General features: G+C 43.9%; 1 protein-coding gene across 3 annotated transcripts in view; it reads left to right on the forward strand.

The window, feature by feature from the left end:
* The window catches only part of SLC4A5 (solute carrier family 4 member 5), a 123,670-nt gene that overhangs the window by 45,958 nt on the left and 59,237 nt on the right, over positions 1–18,475 (forward strand). For 2 of the 3 annotated variants that reach the window (XM_043536246.1, XM_043536247.1), the window contains 3 exons: positions 2,758–2,913; positions 6,563–6,658; positions 11,793–11,851. In XM_043536246.1, coding sequence (XP_043392181.1) covers positions 2,758–2,913; positions 6,563–6,658; positions 11,793–11,851 — 311 coding nt within the window. The remainder of the gene's footprint in view (positions 1–2,757; positions 2,914–6,562; positions 6,659–11,792; positions 11,852–18,475) is intronic. The other variant, XM_043536244.1, reaches the window with a different exon arrangement.

Here is an 18,475-nt window from a genome sequence, read left to right on the forward strand (position 1 = left end):
GAGGTTGTTGCTAGATTAGTTTCTCTTACCTGGTGGGTCTTATGCGGTGTAACTGTAGCCATGTCAGTCCCCAAATATTAGATAGGATCTCACCGCACCCACCTTGTCTCTCTGGTGGGTCTTATGCTTACAGCACAAAAAACCCCACACTCGTGTGTCGAGGAAGCTCTGACTAGTGGTTGGAGCTGGGACTCCTGGGTTCTATTCTGAGACCTGTAGGTATTAGTCAGGCTCTAGTTAATGTTTGTAAAGCATCCTGAGATTATATAAACCTGATAGGTGAGGAAAAGCTGAAAAGAGCGGATGCAGTATTACGTCAAAACTAACAGTGCCTTATGCTGGGTTTCACTTTTTTCATTTTTATTGATGAATGTTAATTTCATTATGCCTTACGTAATATAAGCCAGAGAGAATGTAACCGTTGTCAAGCAGGCTATGTGGTACAGTTGAGAAATGAAGACAAAATTGATTTCTAATCTCTGTGCATCCATCTACTTATTTATTTTTCTCCTTTGATTATATATAGTTACGTACAAATGTCATTACATATAAATACACTAAAAGTTTTTCAAAACCTGACTGGTGAGGAAAGGTTAAAACAACTGGGCGTGTTTAGTCTTGGGAAAAGAAGGCATGTGGGGAACCAGATAAATCTTCAAATATGTTCATGGCAGCTATAAAGAGGACAGTGATCAGTTGTTCTCCACGTCCACTGAAGTTAGGACACGAAATAATGGGCTTAATCTGCAACAAGAGAGAGATTTAGGTTAGACATTAGGAAAAAAACTTTCTAACTCTAGTTAAACTCTGGAATAGGCTTCCAAGGGAGGTGGTGGAATCCCCATCACAGGAGTCTTGAAGAACAAGTTGGACAAACACCCATCAAGGATGGTCTAGGTTTGCTTGGTCCTACCTCAGCACAAGTGGCTGGACTTGATGACTTCTCAGTCGTTTCTGTGACTCTAGAAACTCATGAACTCAGCGGATTTGCTCTGCAAGTTAATGAGAGAGAGCTCAATACATTGAGAACTCGACAGCTTCCTTTTTATTGTCCCTTTTCAGAGCATAACTACACTTCTTAAAAGGCAGTGTAGTAGTCCGCTTTTCAAAGTAACAACCCACTGCATGTGTTAAAACGTTGGCTCAAATTGCTGCACTGTTACATGCTTAGTGTGGAGCTCGGTAGAGTTTTGCCATTCTTATTTATTCATTAATCATCTCTCTGTTTGTTTGATTTATTATCTCTGGTATGATGTGCCTTTTACGTACTTTTTAATTTAACTTTGTGGGCCTGATTCTAATGTGACATAATAAGCAACTCCGTAGAAATCAATGGAATTTACACTGGGGTAAAGAGAGGACAGCAGAATTAATTTACAGTATCAGAAGAGGTCACTCTCAGTACATATAAAGGCTGGTCTACCCACAGACCTGCACTGAAATGACAAAAGGAGAGAGTCCAAACTGATTTAGTTATTTCTGTGCAAGTCTGCATATAGATGAAGACCTAAGGCAGCTAAATCAGCATCACCAACCCATTCAAATTAGCTTGGCATAGTAACTGCTTCGAAGGGGTGGGTGTGTGTGTGTATAATATACACTGCATGCTGGGATGGTTTTTATCATATAAAAACATCATAGTCCCTTCTATGAATCGCTGCTGATCTCACTGATGCCCAGATATTGTGGTGGTGATGAGCATCTCGGAGAGAGCATATTGCTTGTTTTGACAGTTTAGAGCCAAATCATGTAGCTTTGATTCTTCCCAATGGTAGGAGTTTTGCCTGCCCAAGAAGAACTGCAGGAGTTGGCCTGTTAGGCAGCATGGGCTTGATTCTTCACTACCGTGCTCCTTGTGTGCCATCATTTCACACCTGTGCAAAGTTAATGCAATACCCTGACATATCTGAATGGCTGCATTTTACACAGATACCACGCGGGTGTAAATGATGACAGAAGGTACAGGGCAAACAGGGATTGGGCACCACAGCTTTAAGAAAAGGAAAGTAATATGGCCCTGGTTCAACACTCCATTCCACAGGCAAAACCCCAGGGGAAGCAAGGATATTAACTGGGATTTTTTTCTGAGTAAAGAATGAGCGTGAACTTGTCTATTATGATCTGATCACCATATAGCCTCTACATACCATGTAGAGTTTGTATGATGAGACTTCCTACGATGGCATGGAGCCAATCTGTGACTGCTAGCAGCAAATATCTCCAGGAGCCAGAGATGGGATGCTACATTGGGAGGGCTCTGAGTTACTGCAGAGAATTCCTTCCCAGGTGTCTGGCTGGTGGGTCTCGCCAACATGTCTAACTGATTGTCATATTTGGGGTCAGGAAGGAATTTTCCCCTGCATCAGATTGACAGACTCTGGGGGGCGGGGGGTGTGGTTCGCCTTCCTCTGCAGCATGGAGCATGGGTCACTTGCAGGTTTAAACTAGTGTCAAATTACAGAGAATCCTCCATTTACATCCTTAAATTATGATTTGAGGACGCCAGTCACTCAGCCAGAGGTGAAGGGTCTGTTACAGGAGTGGGTGGGTCAGGTTCTGTGGCCTGCGATGTGCAGGAGGTCAGACTAGATGATCATGATGGTCCCTCATGACCTTAAAGTCTGAGTTTTTGGCATATGATGCAGTTTTAGGGTTTGCAAGGAGGGGCTTTTTTTTTTTTTTTTTTTTTTTTGCAACAGAACTTGCCATGCCGCAGCCCAGCGAGTCACACGTGCGCTTCCAATGTCCTTCTTTCAGATGATGTTATTGAAAAGCAGATAGAGGATGGTCTGCTCAAGCCAGAGCTGAGAGAGAAAATCAGTTACGTGCTCCTGAGGAAACATCGCCACCAGACCAAGAAGCCGATCCACCGATCCTTGGCAGACATTGGCAAATCGGTCTCATCCACCACAAGTGAGTTCACAAGATTCAGTTCACACATGGCTGTATCCCAAGGTCCTTATTCCTTTTTGTTTGTTTGGTTTTTGTTTTTTTTTGTTTCGTTGCAGTCTAGGGGCCTGAGTAAGGACTGAAGGTAAAACGCCCCCCCCAGAGGGCACCAGTTACAGCCCATTCCAGCTCTGTGGCTCAAATCCAATCCAGTCTGCTCTGGTTGTATAAATACCTATGGGCTTCACTGGGACATAAGCAGCGTGTAGGGCCAAGCTGTTCCTCTACACTTCCCCTTGAACACAGACTTCGGGGTTTCATCCAGTATGTTCTACAGCAGTGGCTCTCAAAGCTGGTCCGCCATTTGTTCAGGGAAAGCCCCTGGCGGGCCGGGCCGGTTTGTTTACCTGCCGCGTCCGCTGGTTTCGGCCGATCACGGCTCCCACTGGCCACGGTTCGCCGCTCCAGGCCAATGTGGGCTGCGGGAAGTGGTGCAGGCCGAGGGATGTGTGGACCGGCTTTGAGAACCACTGGTCCACAGTTCTTATGCCGTATGTGAAACGTGTAGATAAAAACAAAGATGCTGGTTCTTAGATTCGTAGAGCTTAAGGCCGGAAGGGATGGTGAGAGCGCAGCAGGGACCGATGGATGGAACCCACAGGAGCCCAGAAGGTGGCACAGGGAATTGGTAAATGAATGTCGAGTCTACAGGATTGAATGTTGTTGTGAATTGTATGTACATAAATTTACAGACGGCAGGGGAATGTTTAAAAGATTCAGGCCTGGTGGAATTTATTTAAGGAGCCTCGAGGAGAGTAAACTGAGGCAGGGCCTCCGCACAGCCTCGCTTGGCCAGAAGAGGGTGCTACAGGGCAGGCCCAACCTTTTACAGCCGATTCAAATCCTTCCAAGGTGGTTAGTGAGTAATATTTTTTGTTTATCTGACATTGGTTTGTGTGAAGCAAGCTGGTGGTCTCTGTAGAGTTCCCCATAACAGGAGTATCACCCCATGGAGCTCTAAATGGCACCTTTGGTGGCAGTTCCAGCAGAGAGGCCAAAAGCTGGATGGAGCGCTGAAAACTGATCTCAATGTGAGGGCGAATGCATCCTGGCAGGGGGCTCTGCTGAAAGCTTGCTCTGACGTGGTATGCCACTGGGTTGCTTGCTCTACAGAACGAACCCAGTCTGTTTTGTGATTTCCTGTTTTTAGCCCTTTTAAAGGGGGATTGCTCTGTTTCCAGTCTAGGATATTAACTTGGGTTCAAATGGGAGGCACTTTGGAATCTTGACTGTAATGACCTTAAGTTGTCCACTCTCTAGACTAACCTAAAGGGCAAACTTAAGGTTTTGCTTCTGCACATCAGATGTAATCTCTGATAGCCTGCTGTCCCAGCATGCATACTTCCATTGACTTCAGCGAGGCATCCATGCCTCTAGGGAGAGCAGTGTAGCAGAACTGAGATTCACCCAACAGCTCAGAGCAGAACTTTGCTCGTAATTTAGTGATTTCTAGCCTTGGTGGTTTTGGCTGTGGTTATTACTCCTCATCGATGTTTACACTGTGGGTCTTTTTCCATTTAGGAGGAATAAGTCTTTGGAGTGAATATTCACAACATATAGGAAAATACAGGGGCAGATTGTTTACCCACAAAGGAAGTTTTGCCGTTCGCTTCAGTGGGTGCTGCGTTGGGCCCATTATTAAATTGCAGGGAAGATTGTTATTGCTGTTTTTCTAGCTGCTATTCTTCTTGTTGATTCAAGCCTATATCAGTCATAAGTAGAGCTGGTCAAAAAAATTTTTGACAGAACAGTTTTCCATTGAAAAATGCCATTTAATCTAAATGTTTCATGGGAACGCATCAATTTCAACAACATTTTCAATGGGAAAAACTAAAAATGCTTTATTTTGACAATGTCAAAAACATTTTGAATCGAAGTTCAGTTTTGTTTTGACTTTTATAGTCTATTAAAATATAGTTTTTAATATATTGTGTGTAGATTATTATGTATATGTTATAGTTAACAGTTAATATAATGTAAAAGGCCAAATGGTTTTTGATACTAGCAAGATTTTTTGAAATGCTCATTTTGAGGACATTTTGGGGATTTTTCAGAATGTTGGGATTTCCTGCAAAATGCAGATTCCAGTTCCTGACCAGCTCGAGTGAGGAGTTTTCTATCACAAGACAAGATCCCGCCCTGGCAGCGGATTTGAATTAACATTGGGGAGGTGCTGGGTTTCCGTAAATGCTTGCAATGCAGCTCTCCCCTGAACAGTGTCTGTGTTGAAAACAGCCCCTTCTTCATCAAAAGATCTATTCTCTGGGTCTCATGCTGATCTCATTTACACCAGTGTAAATCAGGAGTGGCTCCAGTAAAGTGAATGGATTACACCCACCATGTAAGCACGAGCAAAATCAGGTCTTTTTGTGTGTATTCCCAGCACTGGCAGGTTGCCCAAGGACATTGCTTGCTTGCTCTCCCGAGATGGTTAACAGGTGTAATTGCTACAAGGTACCACACGGCACTTCCTATGCAAGCCTACTGCATTTCTGAGGTAAAAAGGATTATAGAGAAATCATATTAAAAACAATAAAGGAACTTGCACGCTTGCTAATAAGCTTACCAAGCATCACCCGCACCCACTCAGGGATGCTGGCAAGAGTTGTCCTTCAACCCCCAACCCACGGGGATTCCTTTGTGGTCACAAGTTCAGCACAGCTTCAGCTCAGAACAAGCTCCCAGGTTTGTGTGTCCTCAGGAGCTCAGTCCTTTCAACCCTACCCTAGGGATTGGGGCCCTCCATGGGTCGGGGGTCCAGACCATCCACTGAATCATGCAGAAGGCTGTTTATCCAAACCCCTTTTTTGTCTCTTGGTCCCTGCTGGAGACTCCAGTTTGAATTCATATAAGCCAGGGGGTGGCTTTAAAGGGTTGATAACAGAGGAAGTTATTAGCATCCCCCCCTTCCCTACTAGAGAAAGTACATACGGTGCCACAATAACACACCATTTTTAATACAGTGTGCCCCGAAGGTATTAGTCCTAATTTGATGAGGTTTAATTTAATTTAATGAAGTTTATCTTAATTCCAGAATGGTTCTTCAGGATAATACAGGATATTATCAGTCTGTCACACACCATGCCAAGTTCCATTGTCTTGCTCAGTTTCTTGCCTCAATTATAACCACAGTATCTGAGCATGAGGGCCAGTTGTAAGTAGTAGAGCTTGTATTCACACTGTGTGATGTTCATCCTTGTGCAGAGAGGGCCTGTGCACCAGTCAAACGCCACTTCAGGCCTCAAAATAGGGCTTAAATGGGACTAAGGTAGTGGCATAAGCCTTGCATTGGCCCTCTGCACAGCAAGGAAAATATTAAAAATACCCTGTCAGAAGTAAAGCCATTCCTTCCTAACAGAAAAATTACTTGGCCTGAGCCAAAAGTGGAAAATGCTGCTGAATTCATTGCCAAACTTGCAGAATATCAAGAGGTGTGTGAAATCTATCCAAGTTAAGCACTGGACAATTAATTTTCACCCATTGCCACCCAAGTTTCAATACCTGAAAATGACAAGCTGTATTTATTGATGGTCTCACGTGATCCGAGCTGGCAGCATTTGCTGACAGCCTTATTATGTACATGTATGTGGTCTAAATGCTCTCTCCCTCTCAGATCGCAGTCCTGTCCGGAGCCCAGCAGCAGGGGCCAGCTTCCACCGCTCCACCGAAGATCTTAGAATGAGACAGAACGCAAATTATGGACGTTTACGTAAGTTGAACAACAGCTACTTACTTGTTCAGCGAGGTAGCAGTGTCTAGCAGAACAAACACCTGGTTGAGAGTCTGTAATCCTGAGTTCGAATCCTGGTTATTTCTCTGATTTACATTTGGCAAAGCACATAATCTCTTTGGGCCTCGGTTGTAAACAACTATTTCCTAGAGCGAGAAAGCAAGAATGGTCTACTTGAAAATCACTTTTCAATGTTCAATGCAATGTTCAATGCAAATGTTGCTCGAAGTAAACTCTAAAATTACTATGATTGAAAGAGCTTAGAGAAAGATTGAAAGAGCTGTAGCTCACGAAAGCTCATGCTCAAATAAACTGGTTAGTCTCTAAGGTGCCACAAGTACTCCTTTTCTTTTTACGAATACAGACTAACACGGCTGTTACTCTGAAACCTAGAGAAAGATGGATGCCACTTTATCCCATGGTGATTGTAGTTACAGTGCACTTACGTTGCAATTGCAGCATAGTTACACTGTGGCTACGGTTTTCAATTACAAGTAATTCATATAACCGGAAGAGGAACTGCATTACGGACTCCCTTATGGTTACACCTCTGGGTGTTCATTTTATTGCATTGCTTTTTGGAGCCCAGGTGTGTTTAGCTACATTTCAGTTACACTACAGTTATCCTGAGCCTTGTAGTTCTCCTTCCATTTTTATGCATTGGTGGCAATTCTAGGTATCGAAAAGCATAGCTCCAGTGTATTGCCAGGTAGAACTTATTGCAAAGTGTCAGCTGAAATTAAAGGTTTTTAAAATTACAAATCATCGCTTTGCAACAAGCCCTGTGCAAGGAGCATAGTTACACTGCTTCAGGATCCACGTTGTGACTTCGTCACAAACGGTGACAGCTGGATAGTTGGTACAGATAACTTCCCCCTCTGTACCTTACAACTCCTTATCCCGCCGCGTAGGGGTTCAGAACAAGTGACAATCTCACCCTGAGATGAATATCTGGGGAGCGGGGGGAATGTTTGCATTTTTCAGCCTGCTCCGATGACTATAGTGGGTGTCATTCACGTTGAAATCGAATTACACCGAGGCGAAGCCTGAAGGGCTGGATTCACAAAGGCACTTAGGCGTGGTGATGCTGAGCATTGCCAGGACTAATATGTAGGCACCTAGAAAATCACTGCGAATCACAAAACCTGAGTTTGGTGGCCAGGCTCCCTGCACAGTTATTGGGGAGAGGCAGGTGCCTCAGAGTGGGGTTCACAAAAGCCAGCATGCTGGAGGCCAGGTGCCAGGTAAGCTAGCCAATGGGAGATGCCAAGGATGCAAGAAGCCAGAGTGCAGGGTGGGCAGGGGAAGGTGGCTCATCAACAGCAGGGAGACTGGGGGTCTCATTTCCCAGGCGAGTGCTGCAGCCACTAGGCTACTGAGTCATTCTCGTCCTTGCGCTCTCTGGTCCAATTACTCTTAATGATTTATTCACAGTGGAACCATTTTGATGGGAGAGACTGAGGCAGCCCCACACCAGAATATCCCATAGCTCAGTGGTTAGGACACTCCCCTGAGAGGTGACCGCTCCCACTTCAAGTGGAGGGGGGACTTGAACCAGAGGTCTGCCACATCCCAAGTGAGCGGCCTCACCACGAGGCTAAGACACAAGGGGAGAGGCTCTCCTCCCCTGTTTTGTGTGAGCTCGGTAGGCGTATTCAGGGCTCGCCTCCCAGGTGGGGGCCCACAGGTGATTTAGGCGGAGGAATACCTCTTCCGCTGGTTCGTTCATCGCGCTGAGGCTCAGGTGTCCGGATGCCTAGCGTGAGGCTGCAGACCTCAGATACACAGGCACCTAGGGAACTTTTCCTGCAAACATTTAGCTACCTACCGGGCAGCTGAACAGGGCTTTTATGAATCCCAGGGGCAGGGGGATGATTGTGAGATTAAGGTGCCTAAAGTGGCCGTTCGGTGCCTAAATTCTTATGTGAATCTCGCCCCAAGTGTTTGTCATGGCTGGGGTGTTGGCCGACACACTGGGGGTGGAATCAGGGACCTCCAAATACAACAGCATGAGCTGCGACAGGATCCCTTTCTGGTGGCTGTATCAGCTCCTATCCTCTGTGGATCACTGTAGCGGGGGACTTGATACGCACATTCACCAGTGGGTTATGCTTAGTCGGGGAAAGCATTGTTGAGAGGGGTGAGCAATGAGTAAAAACAGAGTAAGAACCTTAGGATTTGGCCATTGATTGCCCCACAACCCTCTGGCAGATGAATAGAATCATAGAATATCAGGGTTGGAAGGGACCCCAGAAGGTCATCTAGTCCAACCCCCTGCTCAAAGCAGGACCAAGTCCCAGTTAAATCATCCCAGCCAGGGCTTTGTCAAGCCTGACCTTAAAAACCTCTAAGGAAGGAGATTCTACCACCTCCCTAGGTAACGCATTCCAGTGTTTCACCACCCTCTTAGTGAAAAAGTTTTTCCTAATATCCAATCTAAACCTCCCCCATTGCAACTTGAGACCATTACTCCTCGTTCTGTCATCTGCTACCACTGAGAACAGTCTAGAGCCATCCTCTTTGGAACCACCTTTCAGGTAGTTAAAAGCAGCTATCAAATCCCCCCTCATTCTTCTCTTCTGCAGACTAAACAATCCCAGCTCCCTCAGCCTCTCCTCATAAGTCATGTGCTCTAGACCCCTAATCATTTTTGTTGCCCTTCGCTGGACTCTTTCCAATTTATCCACATCCTTCTTGTAGTGTGGGGCCCAAAACTGGACACAGTACTCCAGATGAGGCCTCACCAGTGTCGAATAGAGGGGAACGATCACGTCCCTCGATCTGCTCGCTATGCCCCTACTTATACATCCCAAAATGCCATTGGCCTTCTTGGCAACAAGGGCACACTGCTGACTCATATCCAGCTTCTCGTCTACTGTCACCCCTAGGTCCTTTTCCGCAGAACTGCTGCCTAGCCATTCGGTCCCTAGTCTGTAGCGGTGCATTGGATTCTTCCATCCTAAGTGCAGGACCCTGCACTTATCCTTATTGAACCTCATCAGATTTCTTTTGGCCCAATCCTCCAATTTGTCTAGGTCCTTCTGTATCCTATCCCTCCCCTCCAGCGTATCTACCACTCCTCCCAGTTTAGTATCATACTCCTGTTATGGATGATGGTGGAGTGACACATGAGATATAAAGCTTTGAAGAGAATCGCAAGACGATAGAACAAGAAAACAATCAAAATGCATAGAATAACGGTCACAATTTTTTTAAACGGCTTCAGCCCTGGTCTACATTTAAAATTTAGATCGACCTAGCTGTGTCGCGCTCGAGTGTGAAAAATTCACACCGCTGTGTGCATAGCTAGGTTGACCTAACCCCTGATTCTTCCATCAACCTAGCTACCACCACTTGAGGAGGTGGATTAACTCCATAGATGGTAAAAACGCTTCTGTTGATGTAGGAAGCATCCTCGCTACAGCAGTACTGCAGTAGACATGCCCTCTTGCTCCCATTAGCAATCCCACCATCTTAAAAATGGCAGCTTCAATGAACTGGAGAATTTCATCTGGAAGCTAGCGACCAGTTCTAGAACTTGCTTAGCTCTGAGCTGGTTCTTCTAGTCTGTCTAAGCTGTTCTGTTCAGGCAGTAGGATTTGATTAATGATTTTTTTTTTTAATCATTTGGTTCCAAGATCATAATAGGAAGTAATTAAAGGGAGCCTGTCAACTTTAAGCTCACACTTGTTGTTACTGCAGCTTCTATGTGCTTCATCTGAGATCAGGGCAGCATTGTGCTAGGTGCTGTGTATATATACATAGTAAAAGACAGTCCCTGCCCCAAAGAGCTTACAGTCTGAATGCATGAGACAGACAAATAGTGGAAGAGAAGAATTATTATTGTCCAGATGGGGAATCAAGGCACAAGGACGCTAAGGGCCAGATTTAAAAAGAGTGTTAGCTGCCTATCTCCCTTTTAAAGTTCTGGTCCTAAATTGGTGGGCCATGGTCATGCAAGAACTCTGTAGGAAAACTGGGGATTGAACCAAGACCTCTTGGGTCCCTATGCACCAGGCCAGCTGTCTGAAAATGTTCTACAGGCTATTTTTACAAGTCACATTTAAAATTACTGTAACTAAAAGAAATTAAGGAAGGGGGATCGTTTTTGGGGTTTTTTTCAGATGGCTTTCTTTGAATATTTGGCAGCACTGTGTTTCAGTTTGAGTCAATTTCATTCTTCACCCTGTATTTTCTGGCAGTTGGCTTCCCCTTTTGGGTTCTGAAGAGAAATATATTTTGAAAAATAGGAAATTATAAAACCACAAAATTGAGGAGGAGAGACTTGGCGTGGGTTGTTGCTTAAAATCGAAACAATGTCATAAATGAGTTTACATTTATATAGCCCTTAAAAAAGAAGGGGGGGGAAGCTTTGAGTAACAGAATTAATCCATTTGCCTCCTCTTTATTGCTAGGCATTCGTGGCATATATCATCTTGATTTTTGCTGCGTGTTTCCTGGAATTTGATAGCTTGGTTATACTTTGAGAGATGAGTGGCTTGTCACCCCCCAAAGGGGACTGTGTGCAAAGCTTTCGTTAACCATCCACTGATTTTACATATATGAATTCTCCTGGAACTGCAGCTTCACACAGACCTTGAGAAAGCCCTGATGGGAAAAGATGGAAGCTGGAGCAATGTGTCACGGGAAGAGGGGAAAGGGACCCCAAAAATGGAGCAAAATTCTGCCCCCCAGATCCATCCGTGCCATACCCATTAACTCAGTGGGAGTAGTAAATGCAAATGTGAGGGCCAAATTTGGCCCATGCAGTGTAAGAGATAAGTGTCAACACGTGGCCAGAATCTGATCCTAGTTACACTGGTATAAATCCAGTGAACTCCACCCAGGGTAACTCTGTTCTGATCACATTTATGCCATGTTAAATCTGGAGTTAGTCCAGGTGAGCCACACCAGATTTATCTTGTTGTAAATGGGACCAGAATCTGGCCTACTATAGAAATGAACCACACTAGAGTTCATGACCCCATTCTCCTTTTCAGCAGCTTGTCAGCCACGCAGGTGAAGGGCACAATATGGGCCTGTGAATCTGTACATTGAAGGTTTGTGGCCTCTAAACGTTTCTCACCGTGTTTTTCCCTTGTGCTTTCTTTAGGCCATGCGCAAAGCAGAAGCATGAATGACATAACAGATACTCCAAGCACAGATCAGGTAGTAAGTTCTAAAAGCCTTTTGTGGATCAAGGTTTTCTATGTATCGTAATGACCGACGGCCTCCCATTACAAGAAGGGAGAAAAACATATATCTGCTGTTATACTCTCATCCGTAAACCGTAAATATGAGCAGCCTCAAAGCTGATTGTGTTCACGCAGGACAGGTGCAAATATACGTACCTCCTATGTTTAGCAGCATTCTGTGTCTAATTTTAATCCACACTCTGCATCTGTGATGCCCTGTCCCCGGCCAATCAGGACCAAATTGTTACATACATTCCAATTTATCTACCTCTTGGTAAGACTCACGGAGCTGACCTAGTCCGGTATTCTGTTCCCAGCTAATACAAGATGCTTCAGAGGAAGCAGCAAAAAAATCTTTGTGGTGGATGTTTACGGAGTAACCTGTCCCTAGAAGATGATTCTTCCTATCCCCTGTTACTTAGTGGTTGATTTATGCCCTGAAGATGGTAAAATCACATCCCTTATGGATTTTCACTCCCAATAGGATGTTCTCATCCCAACATAAATGTCTAATCCTTTTATTAATCCGACCAAATTCTTGGGCTCAGTGAGCCAAGCAGACACCCAATGAAAGTGAAAGGCAGCAAATTTAGAAGTGTTTAAAAGGAAATTCTTCTCTACACAACTTAGAATTACCCTGTGGAACTCATTGCCACAATACATAATTGAGGCCAACAGCTTGGTAGAATTCTGAAGAGGATTAGACATTTATATGGATAATGAGAACTTCACAGTTACAGTAGATAGGATTTTTTTTTTAAAAGAGTGATCTGAATCTTGCCAAGGAATTGTCTCAGGAATACCCGGCAACAATGAGTTCCGCAGGTTAATTTATATACTGAATACACATTCCTGTGTTGTCACACTCATGTCATAGGTACGGTGCACGGTTTGGGGGTAACTTGAGTTTCCATACTACATGTTGCTTCCTTTGGAGTAATTTATTATTATTATTCATTTGTATTCATAGCACCTAAAAACTCTGATCGGGACCCCATTGTGCTAAGCATGGTACAAACAAATAATAAAAAGGATGGTCACCACCTTGAAGAGCGTAGAATTTAAGTATACAACAGGCAGATACAATAAACAGATAGGGGATGGAGGGAAGACAAGGAGCCAGTGTGATAAGCATCGATCACACCAGCTACAGAGCCATTTAAAAATGTTTAAACATTGTTTAAAAATCAAAAACACTTCCCTGATCAGTGCTTCAGTTTTAATATCACTGACCTGTCTCCCTGGCGCTTAGTTAATATTTGTTGAAGCCCTTTGAGACCCTCAGATGAAACTTGGACTGCAGTGTGTGCCAGGGTGAGGACAATGTGTCCTCCTGATTGATCCTCTGGGAATAGACAGGAGTTGTATCCATGACATGGATTGTACTGAGGGTTGATGTGTCAAAGGGCTTCTCTGTGTTCATCAATAACAACACGAGACTCTCATGAGCCTCTTACGTTGGAATGGAAATGCACAGACTTCTAATTAATGCATTTAGTACATGTATTGGACTCTGGTAACTCAGCTGACATCAGCCCTGGAAATAATACCAGTGCCAGATTCAGGGCAGCAAGGAAAAGCAGGTTGGGGTATGAAAACACAGCAGAAAATACTTCTGCAGAGAGGATTCTAGAGTCTTGGGACGAGGAGAAAAGCTCTTGAAAGCTTTGGGAGGAAGATAGCAAGGAATATCTCAATAAAAGAGGCAGCAGGGTGTGGGTGGGAAGGATAGATAGGGTTGTAAAGAGGTGGAGTGGTTTGTGGAATATAATAGAGATGAAGACAAGGTGGAATATTTAGGAATATTGCTAGTCTAGGGATGGAAAAGCAGGAGATCATGAGGAAATAAGAACTGAGACGGTCATGCACAAAGAGCAACCCGTCAGCCTGACTTGTATTTGGATGAAGTGAAAGCAACAAGAAAGAACAAAAATAATGTCTCCAGGTGAGAGCACAGTGTGTATGCCTCTTCTGTAATGTTCTGCATCAGTATAACCGTGCTGCTTCCATGTGGTATGGAGTGCTGTCAGGCTAGCTCTGCTTTTCACCACTGCTATGTTTAAATGCAGGTGAAATCCCCATTAATGTGGTGTGCAAAGCATAAAAACGACTCTAATGCAAAGGCAATCTAACGAAACATGGATACTGCTCTCAGCTTCTCTCTGTGTCCAGGTCTGGCTGGTATGTTCCAGTTTTGTTAAATAGAAATCTGTGCTGCTTCACCCAATCAATAACCACCAAAGTGCCTCATGTGAGACTACCATGGGCTTTTTTTCCCCTGCCTTTCCATCCATCACATTGAAATCCTTTATCTTACTAAAGCTCAGTTTGATCCTGGACATGACCTCAAAGCATCATCTTCCACCTCCATCATCTCCCACCACCAGGAAGGGACACTCTGTTCCTACCTCAGATTTGTCTGTGCCCCTTCACAATTTCATTGGCCCTGCACAGATCTGGGATTAAGCTCAAATAAGTCACAGGGACACTAGTGAAGGCTGAGACTCTGTTTCAGAGAGGGAGTGTATTGAGTGGTTAGAGCAAAATATTGGCAGTCAGGACTCCTGGCTTCTATTCTCAATTGTAGAAAGGATACTTTGTTGGTTAAAGTAGGTCACTAGGAGTCAGAACTGCTGTCCTCTTTTCCCAATTATGGGAGAGATTGTCTAGTGGTTAGAGCAGAGCTCTAGGAATCGGGAATACTGGCTTCTAATCCCTAGCTATGCGAAGGAGTGTTACGTAGAAGTGAAAATAGGCACTGACCATTGGGACTCCTGGGTTCTTTTCCTGACTTTGCCACTGATTCAGTGTTTAGCTTTTGACAAATCACTTAATCCCTGGGTGCACAGTTCAGCCATCTGTCAAGTGGGTAAAATATTCCACGGGGTTGTCGTAAGATTTAATATTTGAGGACATGTTTAAAATCCTCAGATAAAAGTTCTTGTATTAGTGGAACGTATTCTTACCTGTGGAATATGGCTACTCACCTGTCATTTAATCCTTTGCTTCACATCATCCTGAACTGCCATTTCTAGAAGTAAGTCTATTAGATAGATATTGATCTTCTGAACATCAAAAATGCTAATGACTCCTTTTCTTTTTAATGGAGCAAATGGTACTGCTGGAACAAAAAGCTACATACAAATATAGGTTTCAGAGTAGCAGCCGTGTTAGTCTGTATTCTCAAAAAGAAAAGGAGGACTTGTGGCACCTTAGAGACTAACCAATTTATTTGAGCATAAGCTTTCATGAGCTACAGCTCACTTCATCGGATGCATAAAGTGGAAAATACAGTGAGGAGATTTATATACACACAGACCATGAAAAAATACACATCGTAAGGAGAGTGATCACTTAAGATGAGCTATTACCAGCAGGAGAGTGGGGTGGGGGGAGAGAAAACCTTCTGAAGTGATAATCAAGGTGGGCCATTTCCAGCACATTTCCAGGAGTTAACAAGAACGTCTGAGGAACAGTGGGGGGGGGGGGGGGAATAAACAAGGGGAAATAGTTTTACTTAGTATACAAATATAGGCACAGTAGTTTTAACCATGTCGGGCCGTGAATGCTAACTTCTTGGAGATTAGAATCCCTTATCTGAGACACTGGACTAGGCACCTCCAGAAATGACCGCTCAGGATGACGTGAGACAAAAGGCAAAATGGCAAGTGAGGAGCAGGTAAGAGTGCTACTTTTCACTCCTACCGCAATTCTAAACTGAGGATTTCAAACACACTACACACACCACTGTAGAATCTCAGCCCTTCAGCAGGATGTTTGCCAGCTGGTCCCAACAATTAATTTAGTAGCCATGCTCTTTATGTGTGAAACAGTATACGTTTTTTTTCCAAAATGTTACAATAATGTTTGTGGAATTTTTGAGTTACAAGTTGTATTTTAAAAAAAGTAAGTTTGGGGGAGAGGAGTGTTTCGAGTTGGTTTGTTCACACGGTCATGATATGCTCTGACTTCATAGCAGCATTTATTATTCAGTGGAAATTCTCTCTTTGCTCTGACATCGAAGCCTGTGCTGTTGTCACAGCTGTTATTGTTCTGTCACGTAAAGGAGCTCTGGAATTTTTCATTTCCTTGGACAATGTGTTTAATATAATCAGAGACCTATATAATCAGAGATCAAATGGTTGTAGATTATTACTGGATTTTCCTCCTTCCCTGGTTTTTGAAAGATTGAATCCTGAGCTATTTAATCAGTCCAAATTCCCACTGGCTGAATGACCAGGGTTCTAGTCCTACTTCCTCCGTGTGAGCACATACGTATACAAGTGTGTACTTTCGGTACAGCATAGTCATTGCTAATGGAAGCACGTGATTTGATACAAAGTAGTGACTTGAATTCTTGTATAGATAGGACGACTGGGACATGCTTCACCTGACATGGGGAGTGTGTGACACACCATGCCTGCTTGTTCAGGCTGGATCCAATGAGAAGATAAAAGCTTACTACTGCTACCAGCTGAAGGATTGAATATGGACTGCAGGATTTGGCTCACAATATGTATTTTTAATGTGTTCTGATTCCATACTATCACTTTAAAACTTTGGCTTTTGATACTGAGGAGTAGGGAGGAGCCAGTACTTAAATACTTGTGATGCGCAGATATTTGCTCTTGACAAAGATGACCCACTGAAGCATGCTGGGAAGCTGTTCATGAAGTTGGCATTGTTCGTTTTAAATCCATTCTAGGTTTATTTCCATTCCTGGCATAGGATAAGAGAGCATGCAGTTGACTTTAATCTGATGTTCATTTTGGGGCTTGGAGCTAAACAATTGCTGTTAGGATGAGCTGCACCTTGAGAAAGTATAGTTTGAACGTTTTGTCGTATGCGTGCCCTTCCAGATATATTTTATTTGATTGTCCTCTCAGACTTCTAGTTCTCCTCTTAAAATTCCCTCCTGCCTGTAAGGTGTATTCCGTTGTATTACACTGACTTCCTGTTCTGCCATAATTGCCAGAGAATTGGCAAGACTCAACATTGACATTGCGGCTCTTAGTGAGACCCGCCAGGCCGATGAGGGCCAATTAAAAGAGGATGGAGGTGGCTACACCTTCTTTTGGAAAGCAAAGGCACCTGAAGAGAGAGACATTCAGGGGATTGGCTTTGCCATCAAAAATAAGATCGCCAGTCAGCTTTTGGAGCTTCCCGTGGGGATCAATGAGCGTCTCATGACTCTTTGGCTCAAGCTTAGCAACAACCAATATGCCACAGTCATCAGCACATACGCACCAACACTTGATAATGAGGAAGACAATAAGGAGCAGTTTTATAGCACACTTAATGCAGTCCTCACAGCCACTTCTAAGGCAGAACAAACTCATCCTCCTGGGAGATTTCAATGCCAGAGTCGGATGGGATTCCCAAAGGAGAGGTACAATAGGCAAAGAAAGGGTGGGAAATGTAAACTCCAATGGTATTCTCCTCAAGAGCAAATGTGTGGAGCATGACCTGCTCATCACCAATACCATCTTTAGGCAGAGTAACAAATTTAAGACCACCTGGAAACATCCTCAGACCAAACACTGGCACCTCCTTGATGATGTTATAGTCAGAGCCCGAGACTTTTCCGACTTCCATATAACACGAGCTATGAGAGATACTGATCACTGTTGGACAGACCATTGATTAGTAAGATCAGTCATGTACCAGCAGCTCGCTTCACCACACCGCAAACACCCAAAGACTAATCGAAAGTGATACAACGTCAAAGCACTTCAGGATCAAGCCAGCTGCAAGACGTTCCAGCAACATCTGTCGGAGAAACTCTCTCTAACCTTCCTGACAGCAACACTGACCTTCAAGAGCACTGGGATCAATTTAAAAACACCATTCACAATGCATGTGCTGAAACCATAGGGTATTCCACTCATTGGCACCAAGACTGGTTTGACGAAAATTGCGGAAATCCTAGTATTAATTCAACAGAAAAGAAATGCATTTTGTAACTGGCAAAACGATTCCTCTAACCAACGAAAACATGAGGCCGATCACCTGCTTAAAGCCAAAATCCAAAGGAGTCTATGTGACATCAAAAACAAGTGGTGGCAAGTGAAGGCCTCTGAGATCCAGGGTTTCGTAGACCAGGATGACCTGTCAGGGGCACTACACAGAGAACCAAGGAGAACAAACCATCATTCTACTGGTGAATTTACAGTGAACACTGTAAAATAGAAGAGTATTATCATCATTTTCCAGCCAGGGAAATTGAGTCACACAGAGGTATTAAGTGACATGTCCAAGCTCTCACAGATTGGTGTGAGTGCTGGTATTATTGAACCCTGATCTCCTGACTCCCTCTCCTGTGCTTTACCTATTGGACCATGCTTCCTCTCCTAAAGTTATTTAATGGAGGTACATTGTAGGGTCACAGTTTGCCATATTGAGCCATATCCTGAGCTCCCTACTCAGTTTTCATACGTCCAGCAAAACTTCCATTTACTTTAAGCAAGCTTTTTGACTAACAGTTTCAGGAGTTGACCTATTACAATAAAAAGAGAAGACCCGATTTTCATTTCGTCCTGCCCGTCATACACTGTTGTAACTCCATTGACTTCAGTGGAATGACTGCTCAAGGACGCCACAT

The sequence above is a fragment of the Chelonia mydas genome, chromosome 26 (genome assembly GCF_015237465.2).
Source record: "Chelonia mydas isolate rCheMyd1 chromosome 26, rCheMyd1.pri.v2, whole genome shotgun sequence".
NCBI classification, from domain to species: Eukaryota; Metazoa; Chordata; order Testudines; family Cheloniidae; genus Chelonia; species Chelonia mydas.